Below are 21,083 nucleotides of genomic sequence, written 5' to 3' on the forward strand. Positions count from 1 at the left end.
TCACAATGCACAAATACAGATGAGAATGCACAAAACTATCAGCTGAACTTTGAGCATCTCTTCTACCTGCTCCAAGATACACAAAGAAAACAAACAGGTAGAAAAAAATTCTTATTTTCTGCCATTATGGTAGGACACAACTCTCCCATTGGTACCCAATTTTTAACTACACAATAGCTTCGAAGCTGTCTGCCACAGTACAAAGATAAATTGTAGATTCTCATAGATATCTGCAGGGAGGGGGCAGAGGATGGCCCAGGCTCTGCTGGGGGGGCCCAGCAATGGCACAAGAGCCACGGGCAGGAACTGATGCCCAGGAAGCTCCAGCTGGACAGGAGGAAGAACTTCTTGGCTGGGCAGTGACCCAGCTCTGAACAGGCTGCCCAGGGAGGGGCTGGAGACTCCTCACTGGGGATATTCCAGACCCCTCTGGACACAATCCTGGGCCATGTGCTCTGGGATGGCCCTGCTGGAGCAGGGAGTGGGACCAGTGACCCACTGTGGTCCCTCCCAGCCTGACCCCTTCTGGGATTGTGTGAACATCAGAAAAAAGGCTCATGTATTACTTCAACGGTGCAAGGATTTAAAAGCATAAGAAGTTTTTTTCCAAGATTGAGAGTAAAAAGGGGAGAAACTTCCTCAGAAGGGTTCTAACCCTCCCTCCCCCAAGTGACCTTACCCGTGCACGTGCAAAATGCAGGGCTGTACTTGCTGCTGAAGGGTCCAGTGAATGCAGTGCATCAGGAAACACTGCCACTCAGAACCACAAGCTAAAACTTATAAGACAAATGTGTATTTCTACAGCATGTGCACACTGCAGCAGTGCAGGCACACTCCTCAGAGGCAGGAGCTCCAGCACGGGTCAGCAGAGGGGAGGATGCTCTGCTCAGCCACCCCGGGTGACCCAGACCACACAGGGAGCTCCCAGGGCTCCCACAGCCCCTCTGTGACCCACAGCGGCCTCAGGGCTCTGACCCTGCTGCAGCAAAGCTTCCCACACATCACCAAAGTGGGTGCCTGGGCCCAACAGCCAGGAATCACAGAAAATTCCTGAGAATGGATGTTTGCTTTTTTAAAAAGATGGGTGTTTTAAATGAAATTTTACCAGTTATGCTCAAGAGAAATCTCACTGACCCTGGAAACAGAGCAAGCCCTGCCCTCAGAGACTCCAGCTCCATTTCTCCTCTGCACCATTCTGCAGGACTGATCACCTGAATGTGCACAGGAAAAATCAGGAAGAGCAAATGCAATTATCTGTGCTGGAGTTCAGCCAAAATGGGTAACGCTCACATGGAGCAGTACTGGTGACCTGTGTGGGGTGAGCAGACAGGTCAGTCACACTCTGACAGAGGGGGATTCCATTTTTTCCACGAGTGTTTGCTCAGGGATCAAAGCAGATCACCCAGGGAGTCATGAGGATGTGTCTGAGGCTGCCCCTCAACACCTGCCACTTCAATTCCAACATGCCACAGCCCAAGTCCTGTGCTAAGGTGGCAGATCCACTACCACATCCCAGAAAGGAGGAAATGGCAGCTTCATTTTGCTGTCCTTAGCCTGTTACCATAGCCTTTTTTATTGTTACCCCTTCTCTCCTCTGGGAATTAATTCATTGGGCAGTTTGAACTCACTGAAGGAAAAAAAGGAATCTCAAAGAAAAATCAACTTTTACAACACAAATGAAGAGGCAGAAGAGAAAGAGCCTCGTGAGAGCCTTTGGCCCAACTCCAGCCCGTGCAGAGCTCCAGGTTGAGCTCAGGACACCCAGCCAGGACACTCCTGCTCCTCAGCAAGACACACACACATGCTCAGGCACAAAATGAAGCCACCAACAGCTCTGAAGTTCAGCCCAAAGGGGAGCAAACACTTGGAGTGGAATTCCACAGGCACAAAACTGAAATCCAAAAGGCCATGGACAACCCATCCTCCTCCCCCCACTGCACACAGAGCTCGCAGGATGCCACATCTGCAGTGAAAATGTCTTTTTAGGGAATTATATCAAGTCTGTGCCTAATGTGGTTTGTTTGTTATGGACACAGCACCCGTGTGACTCCATCAAACCTAACCTGTGCTCTGCTTATAACTGATTAACTCAGGCAAAGGGCCTGAATTTCGCATTCAAAAACAAGGCTCTGCTTTTCCTCCTGGTCAGGCAGGGACCACCAGGGATGGATCCTTTCTGAGAACCTGTCAGAGAGGACAAACACACCCCCTTCCAGCGCAGAGGGACTATGTGGGAATGGTGTAAGGAGAGCACAACTGGAAGACTAAGAACCACAGTTATTTTCCCCCGTTGTGAAGGACACACCAAAATGGAAATTGAAACGTCTTCCATCTGAAGCACTGCTGACTGCTACACAATGAGGTCACTGGGGACTGCTTAAACCTTAAGCCTCATCCTGACAGTTTTCTTCCCAACAATTCACACAGGTTTTGGATGGTGGCCCCCACCAGCCCAACACAGACCAGTTGGTCAGTTATTTCCTCTTCTAAGCAATTCCCACTCCCTCATCCTCCCCAGCTCTGCAGACACACATGACCGTGTCACTGAAGGCAGCACATCATTTCTAAGCAAATGAAACACCCTTTCCTTCCTGCAGAGCTAAATAAGATCAGCTTTAACATCACCCTCAGACAGCCCCAAAGCACAGATCCCATCGCTCATTTGAGGTGACAGTGCCATACCTTGTCATATCTGGTTCTGGGCCTTCATTCCTGTAAGATGCCTCAAGTTGTTTATGTCGTGTGAGAAGGTCGTCCACCAAATTCTGCCTCCTGTCTCCCTCCAGCTGTGTGCTGATGGCACTTGGTTAAGGAACAAACTTTAGAACATCGAAAAACTTTAATGATATAAAATATCTGTTATACATTCTGAAAATAAATCAGATCCCCTGATCATCAAAATAAACTAGGGTAACTATTTTAACTCAAGAAAAGGTTCCAATATCTAAAAGGATGGGTCACATTTTTCTGAATGAAATCTGCTGTTCTAAATGTGTTTCTGAACCCCACATATCTCAAACAAAAAGTTTCATATAGTGGCCAGAAAACAATCCTCATGTCATCACCTCAAAGCAGTGAGAGAACTGCAAGGCCACTTCCTGCCAAGGGAGCATTAAGAACAGCATCTCCCTTTCCAACACCCAACATAATCATTTTATCTATTACTAAGAAGCCTAAGCAGTTGGTCTCCTCTCCAACACTGACAGTGTAACCATCCTGCAGGGGTTAAGTTCAGGGAAGGTTGAGACTTCTTAAAAGCTCCAGCTCACACTGTCACAAACGGGGCAGGCCCAACAGAACAGAGCTTTTCAAACCAGTGGGGTACTTCACATCCCATTTCACTGGAGGCTCATAACACAGACCAGGGGAGTAGCTCTTAGCCAAGTGATCAGAGAACAACCAAAAATGTCCTTTGAGCATCTGTTTTCATTTGCAATTCGTCAGCAGAACACCCCGACAGCCACTGGTGCAGCAGAAAAACAATTCCCGCAGCGTCTCTGAAAGACAAGATGCCCTCAAGTGCTGCTGGCTTCAACAGGGGACGTGTGTTTGCCTTTTTTAAATTAACCTCAGTGAGTTCTGAAGGGCTGCTAACCCTCTTCCAAGTACTGCTGAGTGGATTAGGCAATAGCTGAACTGATCTGTGTGTGCTTTCTGCCACAGCAGTAACATCTGCCTGCTCTCAAGTACTAACTGGATAGGGAAGTGTCACCCCTGTATCAGCACAGCACTCTGGGGCCAGGGCTTAGGAGGCATTTCTGATATAGCAGGTTTGAAATTAAACTCAGATTGCTCCTGGGTGCCTTCAGGGAGATGGACATACTTTGACTCCTTTGGTCTGACTCTCCCAGCACATGGGAGGAGCAGCAAATCCAGGCCACAGGGTAACACTCCTAGAAGAAAACCTGTGATTTCTTCCCAAGGCATGTTTTGCAGCATTTTGACATCATTGTGAAGATGGAGCCCTGTTGTTCCTTTAAGTCAGTCAAAGCCAGGACTCCCACAGCCCTGCCCACAAAGCTTCATCCTTCCTTACAGCAAGGCCTGGCCAAGAGAAACCATCAATTAGCCAGTTTTGTGCTGGGCAGGTGACCTTGGCACACAGTCCAGCACCCGGCCAGCAGTGCCAACACAGCACAGGCAGCACCAGGACAGCTCTGAGCTGGCTCACACCATCCTGTTAAGCTCCTGTCTGGCACAGAGGTAACCAGAGCCAGCCCCATGCCCAGCACCCCAGAGGGGCTCAGGCTCCCTTCCTGCTCTGCAGCTGCAATGAAAGTACCAAACAGCAGCACAGAGAAAGTTCCAGTGACGAGGTCTTCTGTACAGGGAATGAGGGGAAAACCCAAACTGTGTGGCAGAGCAATCAGAGTGTATTTTTCCACTCTGTCCCACAACACAGCAGGGTCAGGGAGTGATGTTTGCACAGATACATTTGGCGTGTTGACACCGCCCGAAGAAGCAACTCCTTCAGCTGATCAATCTTCTCCCTGAGATTCTGCAGTGATGATCTGATGGCCACATTGATCTGGAGGGGAAGAAAGGGATTATTTAAGCTTTTCTTTTTTGGTCTGAGTTATAGTTGCACAAAATTTCATACTGCTTCATGCAGACTTTTTTATATATATATAAAATATATAATGTATTATATATAATATGTAATACATATAATGTTATATATATATATATATATATATATATACACAAAACATGTATTTAACTTCAGCTCTACAGGTATGAAGGGCTTCAGCCCCAGAAAGCTGAAAGGAAGTGACACAGTTCATGGCTCTGGGATGCTTATAAATTAATGGGAGAAACAGTTCTAGTTTCACAAACACAGTTCTAAGGCATTAATGCTGTTGGATATGGAAAGCTGTCTTTCAAGTCTTTATAAACACACTCCTCTATATGGGCAAAACATTTCAGTACATTTTAATATTTTCCAGAGAGTTTTCCAGATCTCTCCTCTGATCTTCAATACAAATAAAAGCACCAGCTTCTTCAGCCACCAGGCTTCTTTCCCAGCTCCCAGGATTAGAGGGAAGGTTGCTACAGGTTCAGACATTACCTCCACTGAACTCCTCCAGACTCTAAACTAAAGATCCCAAAGAAATTCAGATTCCTCCATGTCCCTTGTCAGCAGCCCCAGGGACCCCCGGACCCTTTCCCACCACTGACCTGCCCAGGATTCAGATGTGTCTGTTCTTACTAAAAACATAATTCAGTTGTTCACAATTCTTCCCTGCTGCAAGCAACCCCCATGCTTGCAGGAATCCTCCTCTCTCCCCACCCCTTCCCAAGTCAGGCTGACATTATCCTCTGGGATTTTCCTCCTTAAATCTTATTTCTTTTCATTCTAGTTATGTAGTACGAGTTCTAGGAAAAAAACGCTGTAACTGCAATTAACCATGCAAGTCATCCTAATTAAGACTTGATGTGCTTCTTGTTTACAAGCTCCTAGCCCTGCTGTGGGTTACAATGGGCTGCAACCACAGTTCCTCTGTGAGGAACTTGGAACAGAAGAGGAATATCTGCTGACTGCCATTCCAGCCTTCTTGCAGACACAGCAGCATCTCACTGAACAGGATCCTGCACAGCCACACCACACTCGGTACCAGCACAGGGATGAAGCAGGAGAGCCCCAAAATCCCCCAAGAGCATCAGGAATTTAAATCCCTCTGACTCTGTGAGGTTTGTTCTTAAACACCACCGAATACAACAGGAAGCAGATGCAACCACGCGGAGCCCTCGAGAGGACGCAGCCAAAATCCACCTTCAGCCCAACACCACGGCAACAATTCCCAAACCAGGATGGGGTCTCAGTGCTTTTGGGAAGGCTCAACCTCCTGCATGTCCTCTAGCTCTGCAATGAGGTAATCAGCCTTTTAATTTCACGTGTTCTCAGGAGGAGAACACTGCATTCAATCGACCCAGAGCAGCAGAGTAACATAAAGGTGACACTGCCAAGAAAGTCCCCAAACACAGACACCACTGGCCCCAACTGCAGCGTGACAACACAACACTCCACTTCCTTCAGAGAAAAAAAGGAAAATAGAAAAAAAGAAGCCAATGGAAGGCTTAAGGTCAGCTCGACAGAGCAGAGCTCACAGACAGTAAGAGCTGCCTGGAAATCTTTCCTTATAGTTTATTTTTCCACTTTAAGTTTTATGTTCTATTTTTGGCTCAGCAACAAGCAACGGGGGTTTTTAGCCATGCTAATGGCAAAATACTATAAAAATAAAGACTTGTTTATGTTCTCCCTGACAGGCTAACAATGTACAAAGACATTTTCCTGCACTGAAGCGTTCAGGAGGCACAGAATACACGACTGCTCAGCCGTGGATTTCTCAACAGGCACTTGTGTTATGAAAACAACTCTCTCTTGTTGGACACTTGTTTACAGTAGAATCAAACACTGCCAAATATTCATCTTTACCTGTTAATGGATGAAAGGGAAACTGGAAAACACAGGGCATGGAACAAGTGATTTTATGAGGAACTAAGTCAACCATGTAATGTTTCCATAAAACACAACCTCGGAGAGTTACGGCCCTGAAGGGCTTCGAACAACATCAGCACGAGGTTTCCTTGGGGTTTGCGGACACGTCACGGGTGGCACTGATGGAAACAGAGAACTTTGTCCTCTATAAATACACACAGATTAAGCAGCAATCTTTTTATTAGTCTTCTACTGCTTGGGCATATCTGTACAACTTGTGATAATTCACCATCCTCCAAACACTCCTCTCAATGCTGCAGGCAGAGAAAACACTTCTCTCCAAGCCCACTTATTGGGGCCTTCTGAAACCTCCTCTCAATTCATGCTAACTTTGAGTCACTCATTCAGCAGCACTGATTATTGTACAAAGCCCACACAGTTTTCCTCAACATTTCTTCATAGAAAACATTTCAAAAATGGCATTTTATTTTAGAAGCTGATAGGTTTTAAACTGGTAGAGAAGATTCAGTGATTGGGCATCATATTAAATCCCTGCTATAAAGAGGGGCAGAGCCTGCAAGATAAATCAGTGGGGCTTTAATTATGTCAATTATTATAAAAAGCTAACTCAAGGACTTGCAGCCTTTTTTTAACATAACACAACCAAGGGAGCTGTTGATGGCACCAACCTGCTCCTGCACTGCCTGGAGGAAAGGATGAGGCTTTTAGGTCTAAAGAAAGGAGCTTCCTGAGAATCACAACTTTATTTTATTTTTTTAAAAGAAAGTGTGAAAACGTGGAGAACATTTTCCTGGGTAAGCTCTCACTTCCACTTCTCATTTATATTTAATTCTGGTCTTATGTTTTGTCAAAAACGTGGCTAAAACAAGGCTGCAAAGTTCCTGTTTCCTCTGCTGTAGAGCCCCTGCAGAGGGCAGCGATCCAGCCGTGTGGGGAGAAACATCTGGTCACTATTCCCAGAGAGGGGCACAGAGCAGCTGATGTGCATCCCGGCACCTCTGAGCCTCGGGAGCTCTGGGAAAGTTCTGATCCCGGCAGTGACGGCCCCGAGCAGCCGGCACAGTGAGCCCAACGCTCCCAGGGCTGCTCCTTTAAAAGCAGCGCTATCGCCCACAGAAACACTCAGCTCTGTTAAACCCAAGGTGACTTTGGTGAGGCTGAAAGGCCTCTGTTAATTTAGAGTTTGCATCCTTGTTGTCTTTACGGGAACCCCGAAGAACAGAGCACTGACGGGGGGTTCCTGCCATCAACCACAGCTGTCCCTGCGGGTCCCCAGCGGTGACACCGACACAGCCGGACCTGGGGCAGGGCCGGAGCGTCACCCCCGTCCCGGCACCGGCTCTGCCCCTTCCCGCAGCTCCCGCTTCCCTCTGCACCCCCTGCCAGGGAATTCCGGGCTCCCCGGGCACATCCGACCCCGGTAGATTCAAAGCTGAACCCGCATCGAGAAGGGTCCAAACTCAAACCCAGCTCAAAGCCCGTCCCGGGGTACCTTGGCTGAGCTCTCCCCGCTCCGCTGGCACCGGTTCCGCTCCTGGATCTTCTCGGCGATGTCCTGGGCGAGCTGGCGAGCGGCATCGAGCAGGGAGAGCCTGGAGGGAGCGGGGGAGCGGCTGAGCCCGGGGGGACCGGGAGGGGCACCGGGAGGGGCACCGGGAGGAGCACCGGGACCCGCCGGGACCGCCCGGGATCGGCCTGGGAAAGGGCCGGGAGGGGAAGGTAAAACACCCCCAACACACCCCGGGATGGGCTTTGGGAAAAGGGCCGGGAGGGGAAGGCAAAACACCCCCAACACACCCCGGGATGGGCTTTGGGAAAAGGGCCGGGAGGGGAAGGTAAAACACCCCCAACACACCCCGGGATGGGCTTTGGGAAAAGGGCCGGGAGGGGAAGGTAAAACACCCCCAACACACCCCGGGATGGGCTTTGGGAAAAGGGCCGGGAGGGGAAGGCAAAACACCCCCAACACACCCCGGGATGGGCTTTGGGAAAAGGGCCGAGGAAGGCAAGCACCCAACACACCCCGGGATGGGCTTTGGGAAAGGGCCGTCAGGGGAAGGTCCAACCCCCGCACCCACTCGGGCCCTGCCCGGCCCCGCTCCCACCACCCGTGACGGGCCCCGGAGCCCCGGGGAGGCCCCGAAGGGTCGGTCCCGCCCGGCCCGCCCGACCCCGCTCCAGCCCCGGCCCAGCTCACCAGGGCTCCGGAGCCATCGCGGCCCCGGAACGGGCCCGGCGCTTCCGCCGGAGCGGCCACAGCGCGCAGGCGCCGGGAGGGGAGGGAGGGGAGAGGGACACGGGGATGGGGATACGGGATACGGGGGGACAGGGATAAAGGGGTACGGAGATATAGGAGTACAGGGGTACGGCGATAAAGGGATACGGGGATACAGGAGTGAGAGGTGCAGGGCTGCGGGGAACGGGAATGGGGTGTCCGGTGCGGGGCCCGAGGGTGCAGCGGTGCTGGTTGTGCGGTACAAGGTGCAGAGGGGCTCAGTGGGGAGGCGCAGATGTGTGGGGGTGGCTGCAGAGGTGCAGAAGTTCAGGTTTTAGAGGGGCAGAAGTTCAGAGTGCAGGTACAGAGGTGCAGATGTGCTCAGTGCAGGTACAGATCTGTGTGGTACAAGGTGCACGTGTGTGGTACAGGGTGCAGATGATCACAGCACAGAGCCATGTGCTTGGTGCAGGTACTGAGGTGCAGATGTGCAGGTACAGGGTATAGATGTGCTCAGTACAGGTAACAGATGTGCTCAGTACAGGTACAGAGGTGCAGATGTGCTCAGTACAGGTGCAGATGTGTGTGGTACAGGGTGCAGATCTGTGTGTACAGGGTGCAGATGTTCACACCACAGAGCCATGTCTATCCCTCCCTGCCCAGCCCCTCCTGCTGTTTCTCCCCAGCGGGTCACTCTTTCCCCTTCCTCCTCACGTCTCACCCTCCCTTCCTCCCCTCCCCACTGCCACATGGCCCCAGTGCCAAGCAGTGGGTCACTCTATCCCATTCCAACCTTGGGTGGCAGTTCCTGGTGCTCAAGGGTCACTTTAACCCCCCACAGTGTCACCTGCAGTCCCGTGCCCCTCAGAGCAGCCCCGTGGGCTCCAGAGGCCTCTCATCCCTGGCTCAGGCCTTTCCTTCCCTTGAGGCAGCTGCCAGTTTCCTTCTCCAGATCCTCCGCTCCATCCCCTTTCCCTGCCCATCTCCAGATGACAGTCACTGCCCTTCCCTGCCCATGCTGATGTCCCTGTCCCCCTCATCCCCATCCCCCTGGTCCCCGGTGACTCTGCTGGTGTTGGCACAGCACCTGTTTTGGCTGCCAAGCGCCCTGCAGTCACCTGGCAGTGGGCACAGCCCATCACTCCCACAGCAGCCTCTGTCCAAGCCCAACGAGCCCTTCCCACCCCGGATCCACCAGGATTTGGCCTCTCCTCTTTGTTCCTGGGTGTGATTGGTGACGCAAATCAATGCAGGCACAAACCTGGGCCCGGTGCCTGAGGAGCAGCCACGAGACACTGACAGAGAGGTTTTATTGCCCTCGTGACACGGGGCTGCTGCTGCAATGACAACGATACTGATGACGATAATGACGATATTGATAACGATAATGACGATATTGATAACGATAATGATAACAATAATGATAACAAGTGCATCCTTGTCAGCACGTTCCTGGGGGCTGTGACCCCGCTGTGCTCCCAGAGAGCGCCCAACCCCACGTTGAAGCCCCTGGGGCTGGAGGGGGTGTTGAACTCGGAGCCAGAGGAGCCCCCGTGCCCTGGAACCAACCCGAGCAAAGCTGCCCCGGGGCAGGTCTGGGGAGGTGCTGAGCACCCCCAGGCATCACCTCGGTTCGCTGGGCAGGGCTGGGGACGTGCTGGGGTGGGGAGCAGGGACACGCACCCCACTCCTGCCCTTGGGGGGCTGAGATCGCTGCGTTCCGCAGGACCCAAGGGCCAGCGGTGCCCCGGGCTCTGCGCTCCCCGCCGGCCCTGGCAGCCCCTCGGGCTGGGCTCCATCTCCCCTGTCACGGCTCTTCCCAAATCCGGCTGCTCCCGCAGCTCTGGCCATCAAACATTCATGGCTTTTGGCTGCGCTGCTCCGCTGGAGCCACACGGCCTCTACATATTTAATTTTTTCACCATTAAAAACGCACGAAGCGATGTTTCGTTTCGCCCTGTCCCTAATTCACTTCCATCTCCCACCTCCGGAGCGGCTGCCGGGAGCGGGCGGGGGCACTGCCCGAGGTTTCCGAGCTGCGTCGGACGGGCAGGGAGAGGCATCCACCGTCCTGGAAAAGGCACACGAGGAGAAGGCGCCCAACAAGGTCCAGGGAAAGGCAGCAGGACCCACAAGCCTGGGCAAAAGGGTTTGATTTGGAGAGAGAATAAATAAAAAGGGTTTGAGTTGGAGAGAGAGGAACGATCCCTCGGCACTGGGACCCCCAGGAGCAGGGCTGGGGGCCATCACCTGCCCCTTTGGGTGCAGCCAGAGCTGCCCACTGGGTGCCCAGGCACGCTCTGAGTGCAGATTGGGAGCCTCCCACTGGGAGACCCCCTTGGTCTCCCTCCCACCCATCACAGCCCCTGGGGGGCCCTTTGCTGACACAGCCCCTGGGGGGTCCTTTGCTGACACAGCCCCTCGTTCCCACTGCCTCGGGCTCCAGGCTCATCTGGAGCAGAGGGAGGAGAGGGATGCCAGGACAGCCGTGCTGCTCCCAACAGATTTTGGCACACGGTGGAGAAGGTGCCTCATCCAGAAAGGCGAGGGGCTGCAGAGGGGCTGCACTTGCTCGGGAGATGCCCTGAGACCACCGGTGCCAGTGGATGCTCAGGGATGTGCTGCAGACGGACCCGCAGGCAGGGAGGCAGGGCAAGAACAACCTGCAGTTGCTCTTACCACGACAGAAAATATCAGGATTTTAAAGGGAAATAAAAATCTTTAAAAATCTGTAAATATGCACACAAAGTGCAGCCTGAGCTGTGAGTTCTCCAGCAGCAATGTCAGATCGGGGTGATGTGCTGGGAGCATCTCCCAGCTGTTGGAGAGGACTTTTCCTTCAACTGTGACCACAACGTAGGGTTTGTAGCTCTGCAAGGCGTTTTGAGGCTGAAAGTCAATCGATAACAACCCTTTCCCGGGGGCAGGTTGGAAACGCTGCAGCACCACAGCTGTGCCTGCAGCAGTCGCGGTCTGAGCTCCCGCTGGGCGGGCGGGAGGGGCGGGGGCTGTGGGGGCACGGGCACATCGCCCCAAATTTGCCTGGTGGTTTTGGTGAGCTGTGCTGAAGCCGCCCCGCACACACGGCCGGCACAGCCCCGAGGAGCGTCCCAAGGGCGGCACTGGCTCCTCGTGGTCCCGACCCCTCCTTGTCACCGGCTCCTGGCACTTGCTGCTCACGTGCCGCTCTTCCCGGCTCCCCGGGACCATCCAGCGGGAAGCGGCTCCAAACCCACGCTCTGCCTTTCCCTCGTTCAAGGACGGGCGGCGGCCGCAGCCCCGGCCCCCTCGGCCCCGCGGCACCTCCTGCCCCTGAGCCCCGGAGCGGGAAGATGAAGGTTATCCGTGGGAAAAATAAAGGATTCGGTTTAGTGGCCGTGTTGCTGTTTGATGGTATCTCGTTCCGTGGGGTGTTTCCATCCCCGCCCGGCCTCGGTGCAGATTTGGGGCAGGAAGGGGCGACGCGGGCGCGGGAGCTGCTCCACCCCTCGCTCTGTTTACTCCAAATAAACCCCGGTGCCCTCGCCTTAAAAGTCAGGGCAGGTGCCGGGGACAAAGGCGACCCGGGCGATGCTGCGGGTGGGGCTCAGCCTGCCCGGCTCCCCCGGGGGGGCGGCCGGGGCCTTCCCCAGGGCCGAGCGGGCCGGGGCCGAGGACACGGGCACCGGGCGAGGTGAGTGCGGGACGGCCCCGCTCGGGCCGGGGACACGTCCAGCAGAGCGGGGACAGCGGCTGGAGCAGAGGAGAGGGGCTGGAGCAGAGCCACAGTCCCTGCCCCAATGCCGGGCTTGTCCCGGGGCGGGCGGAGCTGGAGCCACCAGCCAGCACCGGGGGCCGGGTGGGCTCGGGGTGATGCTCCTCAGGGCTCCGGGCAGGGCACACGGCTGAGAGGAAGAGGTGAATTTGGGGACCGCGGGGGCAAACAGCCCCTGCTTCAGCCCCGGTGTTGTTTCAGCCTGGTTTCTGTGGCCAGGAGCCTGCGGGACTGTGCTGGGGTCGGGATGTCTCCAGGGCAGGGAGTCAGGATGAGCAGCCACCGCAGCAAACTGCTGCCCCTTCCCTGAACCAGCACTGAACCCGATCTGTTGGTCCTCCTGACCTCGAGCAGGGGCCAAACTGAGCTGGAGAGCAAGAGCCAGAGCCGGACCCAGCCCAGGCGTCAGGACCCTCTCGATGTGCCACCATGTGTTGTCCCCCCGTGGCCCTTCGGGGCCAAAGCAGAGGTTTGGCTCGGTGCGAATCCATCCGTGACTTCCCAGGCACCTCAGCACATCCGAGACAAATACACCCGAGAATTAACGTGTGTTAATTGACTTTATCGCTGCCAATGAATCCCTGCCCAGCAGAGCTCACCCAGGCGGGACAGCTCCCGTCTCCCGTGCAGGGTTTGGAGCCGAGCTGTCCCGCAGCCCCGGGGAAATGCCGCTGCCGCCTCTCTAGGAGGAGCTCAGGCTCTGCTCTTCCCGGAGCTGGGCTGGCGGCTGCCCGAGCCCTGCCCTGTGCTGTGTGCGGGAGCCTCCCCCGATGGGGACCTTCTGTCCCCGAGGGACTTCTCAGGTGCTCCCCAGTCCCTGCGAGCGGTCCCCGATCGGGGTCTCTCCAGGTGCGTGGGGCACACGGGGAACAGGGACCCTCTGCACCCCTCAGAGCAGCCCCGCACCCCGGCGAGCCCCTGGCGCTGCAGCACCTTCTCCTCGCCCCTTCTCTCCGGCTCCCGAGCGGCCGGAGGGGTCGGGACACTTTGGCAGGAGGCAGCAGGAGGAGGGCAAACACCCGAGGGCGGCTTTGCTCCCTCTACCTGGGCTCGGATCAGCCTCGTCCTGAGCTGCCCGACCCGGACAGGACCCTCCTGCCCCGCGCTGGCCTTGGGAGGGGACACGATGCCGATGGTCCCTCTCGGCCTCAGCATCGCTTGGGCTCTGCTGCCCATGAGGTCCCTCCTTGCCCCTGCGGGGCTGGGCTGGGACTGAGCTGCTCGTCCTCCTCGGTGGTGTGACGTCCTGTGGACATCCCGGGGACAGGGACTGTCCCTGCTCTCTGCATCTACCACTCAGCAGGTCACAAGCTGGGAAGTCAGGAGATTTTTGAGGGGTACAAAGCCCCTCACGGTGGGAGAAGCAGCCCTGACACCCAGATGGGACCTGGCCCTGAGCTTCCCCAGGGTCCTGAGCCGAGGGGAGCAGGAGAGGGCAAGGCAAGCAGCTCCAGCCAGACAAAGCCTGAGAACCTTCCCCTTGCAGGGGAGAATAAAGAAATACAGGACGTGGCTGTAAGACTTCAGAGCACCCTCAGCCAGGGTGAAACGCTGTTGGCTGGGGCAGTGGAGAGTGTTGAATAAAAGGTTTTTGTCCTACAGAGGCGTTTGGCTCATCTCCAATCACCATCGTGGTCACATCCGAGGCTGACACCTGGGACACCGACGCCTCCTCCTGTCCGGGCTGTGGACAGTTCGTGGACTGGGACAGGATGCCGGACCCGCAGCGGCCGGCACAGATCCCCCGGGACATCCTGAGCAAGCCCCGGAAGGAGCTGAAGAAGCTGGCGAGGGAAGGCTGCTGGGCCACGAGCCACGCCCTCAGGGCTCGGCTCTACCACCAGCTCATCCAGCAGGTGTCCTGCCGGCTCGTCACCCCCGACGCTCTGGTCTACAGGGACGTGGCGAGCCGGCTCTTCGGGAAGCCCAGCGGGAGCTCCCACCCTTTGCCCGAGTTCCTGGAGGGGTGCCCCATGCCCACGTACTGCCTCAACCTGGAAGGGGTCACCGCCCTGAAAAGGATCCTCATCTGTGTGGGCAACCTCTTCCCTGACATAACCTACAGCCCGATCCTGCCCTCCCTGGTGGCGCTGCTGCTGCACTACAGCGAGGACGAAGCTCAGTGCTTCGAGAGCATCTCTCGCCTCCTCGCCAGCAACGCTCCCCACACCAGCTACATCGACCAGTCCTTCCTGGCCCACCAGGCCTCCTGCATGACTTTTGGGGACCTGGCCAACAAGCACTGCCCAGCAGCTCACAAACTCATAGCCGGTGCCTCCGACAACGTCTTTGAGGTCTACTCGGAGTGGTTGTCGTGGCTCTTCCACGACCTGCCCTTCGCTTACGCCTGTCCGTGTCCTGGACGTGTTCCTGCTGGAGGGGCAGAAGGTCCTGTACCGCATCGCCCTGGCCCTGCTGAAGCAGTTCAGGCTCTCGGGGAGCTCGGCCCATCTGGAGGGCACTGACATCAAGGCAGACCTGCAGGCTTTCGTGCAGAACATTGCCGAGCACGTGACTGTCGACAAACTCCTGGAGAGAGCCTTTGGCATCCGGCTGTTCTCCCGCAAGGAAATCTGGCTGCTCCAGATGGCCAACAGGAAGGCGTTAATGGAGAGGGGCATAACCATGGTGCAGAGCAGGTAAGGAGACCTCTCCCTTTGCCAGCTCGTGGGGCTGAGCAGACAAAATGTGAGCTACTGTGGAGACACACGGGGGAGCTTCAGGGACCCCCATGGCTTTGGCTGTGCTGGGGCCTCCCAGCCCTCGGGGGACCCTGTTGGGAGACACAGGACAGCCAGAGCTGGTGGTGGTGGCAGAAAGGTCACAGTGCAGAAAGCAGGACAAAACCTGATGCCTGGGGCTGCACCCCAAAAAGCAGATGGGCCCCACAGCTCAGCACAATGTCCATCCCCCGTGCAGGCAGTCCTTCCACCTGGCCGTGGACATGCAGAACTTCAGCTCCAGCATCGTCACGGCTCAGGAGATGCGCCTCGTCTGGTCCTGGATCCCCGAGCGCTTCTCCCTCTTTCCCCCCTGCTGCTCTTCTCTCCACCTCCCAGGATGGCTGCAGCCTGCAGAGGTAAAGCAACCCCTGCCCAGGGGCTGGGCAGGTCGGGTGTGTGGGGTGAAAACTGGGCAGGGGTTGGTGCTGTAGAAAGGAGAAACACAAGAGTGTCCTCAGGGCACATGGGGGGCTGCTGGGGACTGTCCTGGGCTTGATTCAAGACCATGAGTATGGTAGGGTGGGAGGGTTTGAGTGTTTGGGTTTGTCTGAGCTTCACCAAGCAAAGGTGATGACTTGGGAAGTCTCATAAGGCAACTCCCTCTGCTCTGCACAAACCCTGGAGATGCTCAAGCTTCGTAACTGCTGTGTCCTTCCATGAGCTCCCTTGAGCCTGCTGGGAAGAGCCACCACTCCCCTCCTCTCCTCCCCAGCCCTGTGCTGGTCACATGCTGGGCTCACTGCTCTGGGGTCTGAGACCCCCCAGCCCGACCCCCTTGTCCATCTCTGCAGGTTTTACACGTGCTGTGAGGGCTACGAACCGACCGTGCTGCTCATCAAAACCACTGAGGGGGAGGTGAGTGTTCCCCAAGTGAGCTGGGGAAGGGAACAGGGGGTTGACCCCACTGGCAGTTCTTGGAGCAACCACAGGGCTGTCTGGTCCCTCTCCTGCCTTGCCCTGGGGTCTGTTCCATCTCCTAGGAGTTGGTGAGAGGAAGAGGGGCCACGAGTGATTCTCCTTTACTGCAAACACAAGTCATGAATCCTTGCTGAGCAGACTTTCCTCAAGTCAGCAGATGCTTTGTCTGAGCCAGGACTTGCTTTCCAAGCACTAAGTGCAAAGTTCTGCCACTGATTGCAGGAGCAGCCACACAAGGGAAATGGAGGAGAAACAAGGACAGTTTCTGCTCGAAGTCGTGAAATAACTGCAAACCCCCTGAGCCAGGGCTCTTCCCAGGGGCTCTGAGAGGGGCTCAGAAACCTGTATTTTATCCCTCTACTCTCATCCAACAGCAGAGGCAACTTCTGTGAATTGTTCAGGTCTCCCAAAGCTTTATTGACCCACCAGTGCTGATGTCCCAAGCCTGACACTTGTGTGGAGACAAACACCTGCCACCCCCAGGGCCCCGTGCAGGTGATCTATAAAACTTGTTTCCTACACATTTTAGCTCATGTTCTTCCTTGGCTGTGCCCAGGACAGGCACGAGTTCCAGCCCTCAGTAGGTCCCTTCCAGCCACGGTCAGGTCAAGGACATCCACACCAGGGTCAGCCTTGGGCACAGAAGCCGAGTGGACTCTTGGCCAGAGCACCAGTGACTGTCAGTGCAGGACTCAGCTGGCACAGCAGAATTTGGCTCCCTGACTCCCCCAGGGACTGAGCAGAGCCCCTGCCCTGCTGACCCCACGGGCCATGGCTGGCTCTGGTCCTGCTCCCCCACTGATCCCTCTGCTCTCTCCCAAGGTGTGTGGGGCGTTTCTCTCCTCTGACTGGAGTGAAAGGAAGAAGAGCGGGGCAGCATCGGCCTTTTTTGGGACAGGAGAGTGCTTTGTGTTCACTGTAAGTCGTGGGTTATTTCTGGGTTTGGCTTTTCATTACTGTTTCCTTGGCCCCTCAGGGCACGGTGAGCCCCGAGGTGCTTCCTCCCCACGGCCCCAGCCCTGCCCTGAGCTCTGGCAGGAATTGCTGTGCTGGATCAGAGCAAAGGGAGACCCAACTGCTGCCCTGGGTGAGCTGGGCTGCCCTGAGCCCCCCAGGAACGTGTGATACCCATGGGTGGGTCTGAGAACCCTCCTGGGATGGCAGCAGGGCAGCTCCTGGATGGAGCATTCCCAAATCAGCCCTGGCACCCCTAAAGAGGCAACAGGCTGAGTTGGACCAAGAGATCCGGGGGACAAAGTGCAGCACCCATCTGATATCCCACTGGCATCCACCCAGCATCCACCTGGCAGTGTGGGCAGTGCAGGTTTGCCCATCTTTGGCAGCACTGGCAAAAACAAAACCAACTTCTCAGCCACTGCCACCTCCAGGGCAGCCCTGTCCCTACCAGGATGCCTTGTCCCTTCCTTACTCCAGATCTGGACTCGGCTCACAGCATTTAATCTGAGCAACCTGACCTGGCTGGAGATGTCTCTGCTCACTGCAGGGACCAGCTGGCCTTTCAAGGTCCCTTCGGTCCAAACTATTCCATGACTGGATGATTTGTCCCCTGCCCCCCGGCCAGGTCTTCCCCCAGCAATGACAAGTGCCCCAAAGGCCAGGGCTCTCTCCCCACGTGTGTCCCGCTCTCCAGGTGCGCCCCGAGGCAGAGAGGTACGAGTGGGTGTTCATCAAGCAGCCGGAGCTGGCCAAGGCTGTGCCGCGCTCCCGACAGCGCTCGCCGTCCCCCTCTCCCGACCCCCGGCTCGGCTCCTCCCCGGGCAGTCCCAGCTCCAGCCGCCTCACCGTGCCCAGCACGCCCAGGAAAGGCCGCCTGTCCCCGTTCCTGGCCATCAGGCATTTCCTCCTGCCTTCCAAAACAGCCTCCATGTTCATGTCCGGCTCAAGGGACGGGATCGTTATGGGTAATTAATTACCCATCGGGGCACCCGGGGGTGGGCACCGACCTCCCGCCACTGCTCTGGCTGAAAAGGGCCCTGCTCCAGGTTAAAACCTCCCGAGGGCAAAGAGCTGCTGGTTCGGGATGTCACAGTAAGGGCAGGGCAGTGAAGGCAGCCCCTCCTGCTCGCATGAGCAGGACCGTGCCCAGCTGCGCCAGGGCCGGGTGCTCCTTCGAGAGCCCCGCGGGGGAGCAGCACAGCCCGAACCTCCCAGGTTTGCGCCCCTGGGGCTGGAGTGTCCTTTCCAGCCCTCCCCTCCACTCTGGGTGGGATGGAGGAGACGTGGGAGGGGATCAGCCCGAGAGGGGCCGGGCACGGCCACCGGAGCAGACACGCGGGTCAGGCTCGGGCTGGGAGTGGGATCTTTGTGCCCCCCGTGCTGGGGTGTCAGAATCCCCTGCAGCACTGACAGCCCGTGCCCCCCTCCCAGCGCCGGGAGCGGGGTCAGGACAAGCCCAGGGCCAGAGAGCCGAGGGGTGGGCGCAGCCCTGAGCCCTCCCGGGCTGGGCCGGAGCCCCCCAGGCGGGAGCTCAGCCCTGAGCCGGCGCTCGCTCTTGCAGGTGGAGGGGGAGGCCAAGCCCTGTCCCTGGACGCCAACCTGCTCTGGGGGCACACGGAGCGCTGCGAGACCTTCGACAACCCCCCGCTCTGCCAGGAGGACTTCAAGGTGCAGCTCCTGGAAGTGTGGGGCTTCCAGAGCGCGTAGGTCCCGTGGGGGACGGAGCCCCTCGTGTGCCGCCCACGGACACGGGGACCCCTCCCCGTGCTGGGCACCCCCGGCCGGCCCGGGGCCGTGTCTGCTGCAGCCCCACCCTCCATCCTCCCCTCCTCCAGCAGCCGCCCTGGTGCTGTGGAGAGAGGGCAAAGCAGAGCCAGGAACGGCCCCGCGGGCACTGCCTTCGGGACATTCAGGGTCCCCTCTGCAGTTCAGACCCAGCCTGCTCCGCCCAGTCCGGCCCAGTTCAGGGAGCTGGAGGGGAGGGCAGCCAGTCTGGTGTTTCTCACACCCCCCTGGCCTGTTTGCAGCTTGGGGCTCAGCAAACCAGTGGCATCACAGCGTGGGCAAGGTTTTGTAGGAATTTTGAGCTCTGGAGAAACCCAACACCGAGGTCCAAAGCTCACCAGAAACACTCTCAGACCCACTTGCCCGTGGCCCCAAGGCTGGCACAACCCTTCAATCCACACACAAGAGTTCTGTAGCCTCCACGGGTTACCAGGAATCCCCAGGATCCATCAGCATGGAGCAGAGCCCCTTGTCCATGGCTGGAAGTGCTGGCTGGTGATTAGCAAAGTCCTGCCTGGGGTTTGCAGCGAGGCCCCAGGTGTGAACCCACATTTGGGGCAGAGCCCTTTGCCCAAGGCTGATGTGGGAACTTGGTGCTGAACACAGATGAGCCTCCACCAACGTGCCTTGACTGCTGGGTCAGGACCACAGGGATGAGCCATGGAATGTGAACGTGTGACCCTTGGATGGGCAGGAGACCATGGAGAGTGCTGTGGCTGCAGGAGGAGAACTTCTCCCACACCCAAACATACTTTACAGTGGGCGGTTTGCCTTACACGTGCTCCAGCTCTGCAGCCACTCGGAGCAGGAGCAGGGCATGGCAGGAGCTCACAGTGCTGGGCATGCGGCACACTGGGAATGGCTTGTAGCTTCCATGGGTATCCAGGGAAGCAGGGGGTGGCGAGACACAGTCCCTGTGCCTGATTTTCACCCACAGAGCCCAAATCAAGGAACTCCGCAGAATTGCTCTTTCCCTTCAATTAAAAAGCTCGGCCAGGGCATCCTCAGTGTATTTTATTTCCATGGTCATGTACTGGACTGTTTGTCCAGCTGAAAGTTTCCCGCGGGAGTCCCTCACCCTTCCCAAGATGTGTTTCACCTCTGCTCAGACGTGGGAGACCTTGGAGCCCCTTCCAGTCCCTAAAAAGGCTCCAAGAGAGCTGGAGAGGGACTTTGAACACGGGCATGGAGGGACAGGACAGGGGAAAATGATTTCAAGCTGAGAGAGGGCAGGGTTAGACGGAATATTGGGAAGAAACTGTTCCCTGTAAGGATGGTGAGATCCCTGCACAAGCTGCTCAGCCCTAGCAGTGTCCGAGGGCAGGCGGAGCTCGCTCGGGAGCTCATGGCGGCCTGAGGGGAACGCTCCGCCCACCCCGGGCGCTGCAGCGAGGCGAGCACCCAATCAGAGCAGCGCTGAGGGGTGACGAGCACCAATGAGCGCTGAGGGGGCGGGACGCCCCGACCACGCCCTATTGAACCACGGTCCCGCCCACACGCCGAGCCCCGCCTACTTTAGTCTCGACTCCGCCCACAACGACACCGCCCACTCCAACATAGACCACGCCCCCTCAAGCGTAATATCATCTCTTCCTTGGCCACGCCCACCGTGTTAGGCCCCGCCCACCGTGCCAGGCCCCGCCCCTCGGGGGCCCCGGGTCCGTTCCCGGGGTCCGGGGGGTCCCGGAGCGCCCCGGGATGGGAGCCTACCCCACCCTGGATCCGAATCCAGCTTGGCGGCTGTTTGAGAGCTGCTGATCAGCGCGGTCGGGAATCAGCGGTCGCACCGCGAGCGGTGTGGGCGCGGCTGATCCTTTGCTTTGAGGAAAAGGGAGGGCCGTCCCAAGAGGAACACGGAGCCCGGCTCCAGGGGGGAAGAGCTGCGCCTGCTGCCGATCCGCTCGGGAAGGGAGGGATACACCCGGCAAACAGGGGTTTGCGCGCTAATTAATAAAAATCAAAAAATCAATAAAATTATGTCATCGGTAACTAACGAAGGGTGATGCTCCTTGTTCGTTAAAATGTATAAAATAATGCCAAGTTTGGATGAGCCGGGAGCCTTTCGTGGGAACGTCCCAGCTCCCTTCATTTTGGCGAACTGGGATAAAAAAAATAGCAACGCCTCGGCTCGGGGTGGGAATTGGGATGAGCCCCCGGGATGTCCCGCCCGTGTCCCCGTGTGCCAATCTCGTCCCGCCCGCCCGGCAGCCGAGGGGCAGCAGGACACGGGGCTGGGGACAGGAGGGTCCCAGAGCTCCCAGGAATCGCCGG

The 21,083-nt window shown here is 56.9% G+C and overlaps 2 protein-coding genes across 2 annotated transcripts in view; one reads left to right on the forward strand and one right to left on the reverse strand.

Annotated features, from left to right (window-relative positions):
• STX8 (syntaxin 8) overlaps positions 1 to 8,711 on the reverse strand; it is a 103,436-nt gene extending 94,725 nt beyond the window's left edge. The window contains exons 1-4 of the mRNA XM_050319564.1: positions 8,658 to 8,711; positions 7,953 to 8,052; positions 4,434 to 4,528; positions 2,683 to 2,793 (exon numbers count right to left, since the gene is read on the reverse strand). Of these exons, the coding sequence (XP_050175521.1) occupies positions 2,683 to 2,793; positions 4,434 to 4,528; positions 7,953 to 8,052; positions 8,658 to 8,674 (323 nt within the window). The 5' untranslated portion in view covers positions 8,675 to 8,711. The remainder of the gene's footprint in view (positions 1 to 2,682; positions 2,794 to 4,433; positions 4,529 to 7,952; positions 8,053 to 8,657) is intronic.
• Positions 8,712 to 12,245: 3,534 nt separating this feature from the next.
• LOC126642152 (TBC1 domain family member 24-like) lies at positions 12,246 to 18,780 on the forward strand. Its single transcript, XM_050319541.1, is given in 9 exon segments — positions 12,246 to 12,348; positions 14,032 to 14,777; positions 14,779 to 15,068; positions 15,349 to 15,454; positions 15,456 to 15,508; positions 15,944 to 16,007; positions 16,893 to 16,988; positions 17,722 to 17,992; positions 18,589 to 18,780. Coding segments are annotated over 9 exon segments (1,875 nt in total). The 3' UTR covers positions 18,735 to 18,780.
• Positions 18,781 to 21,083: the final 2,303 nt, after the last annotated feature.

Source organism: Myiozetetes cayanensis, unplaced genomic scaffold (genome assembly GCF_022539395.1).
Source record: "Myiozetetes cayanensis isolate MyiCay16 unplaced genomic scaffold, myiCay2020 scf22, whole genome shotgun sequence".
Taxonomy (NCBI): domain Eukaryota; kingdom Metazoa; phylum Chordata; class Aves; order Passeriformes; family Tyrannidae; genus Myiozetetes; species Myiozetetes cayanensis.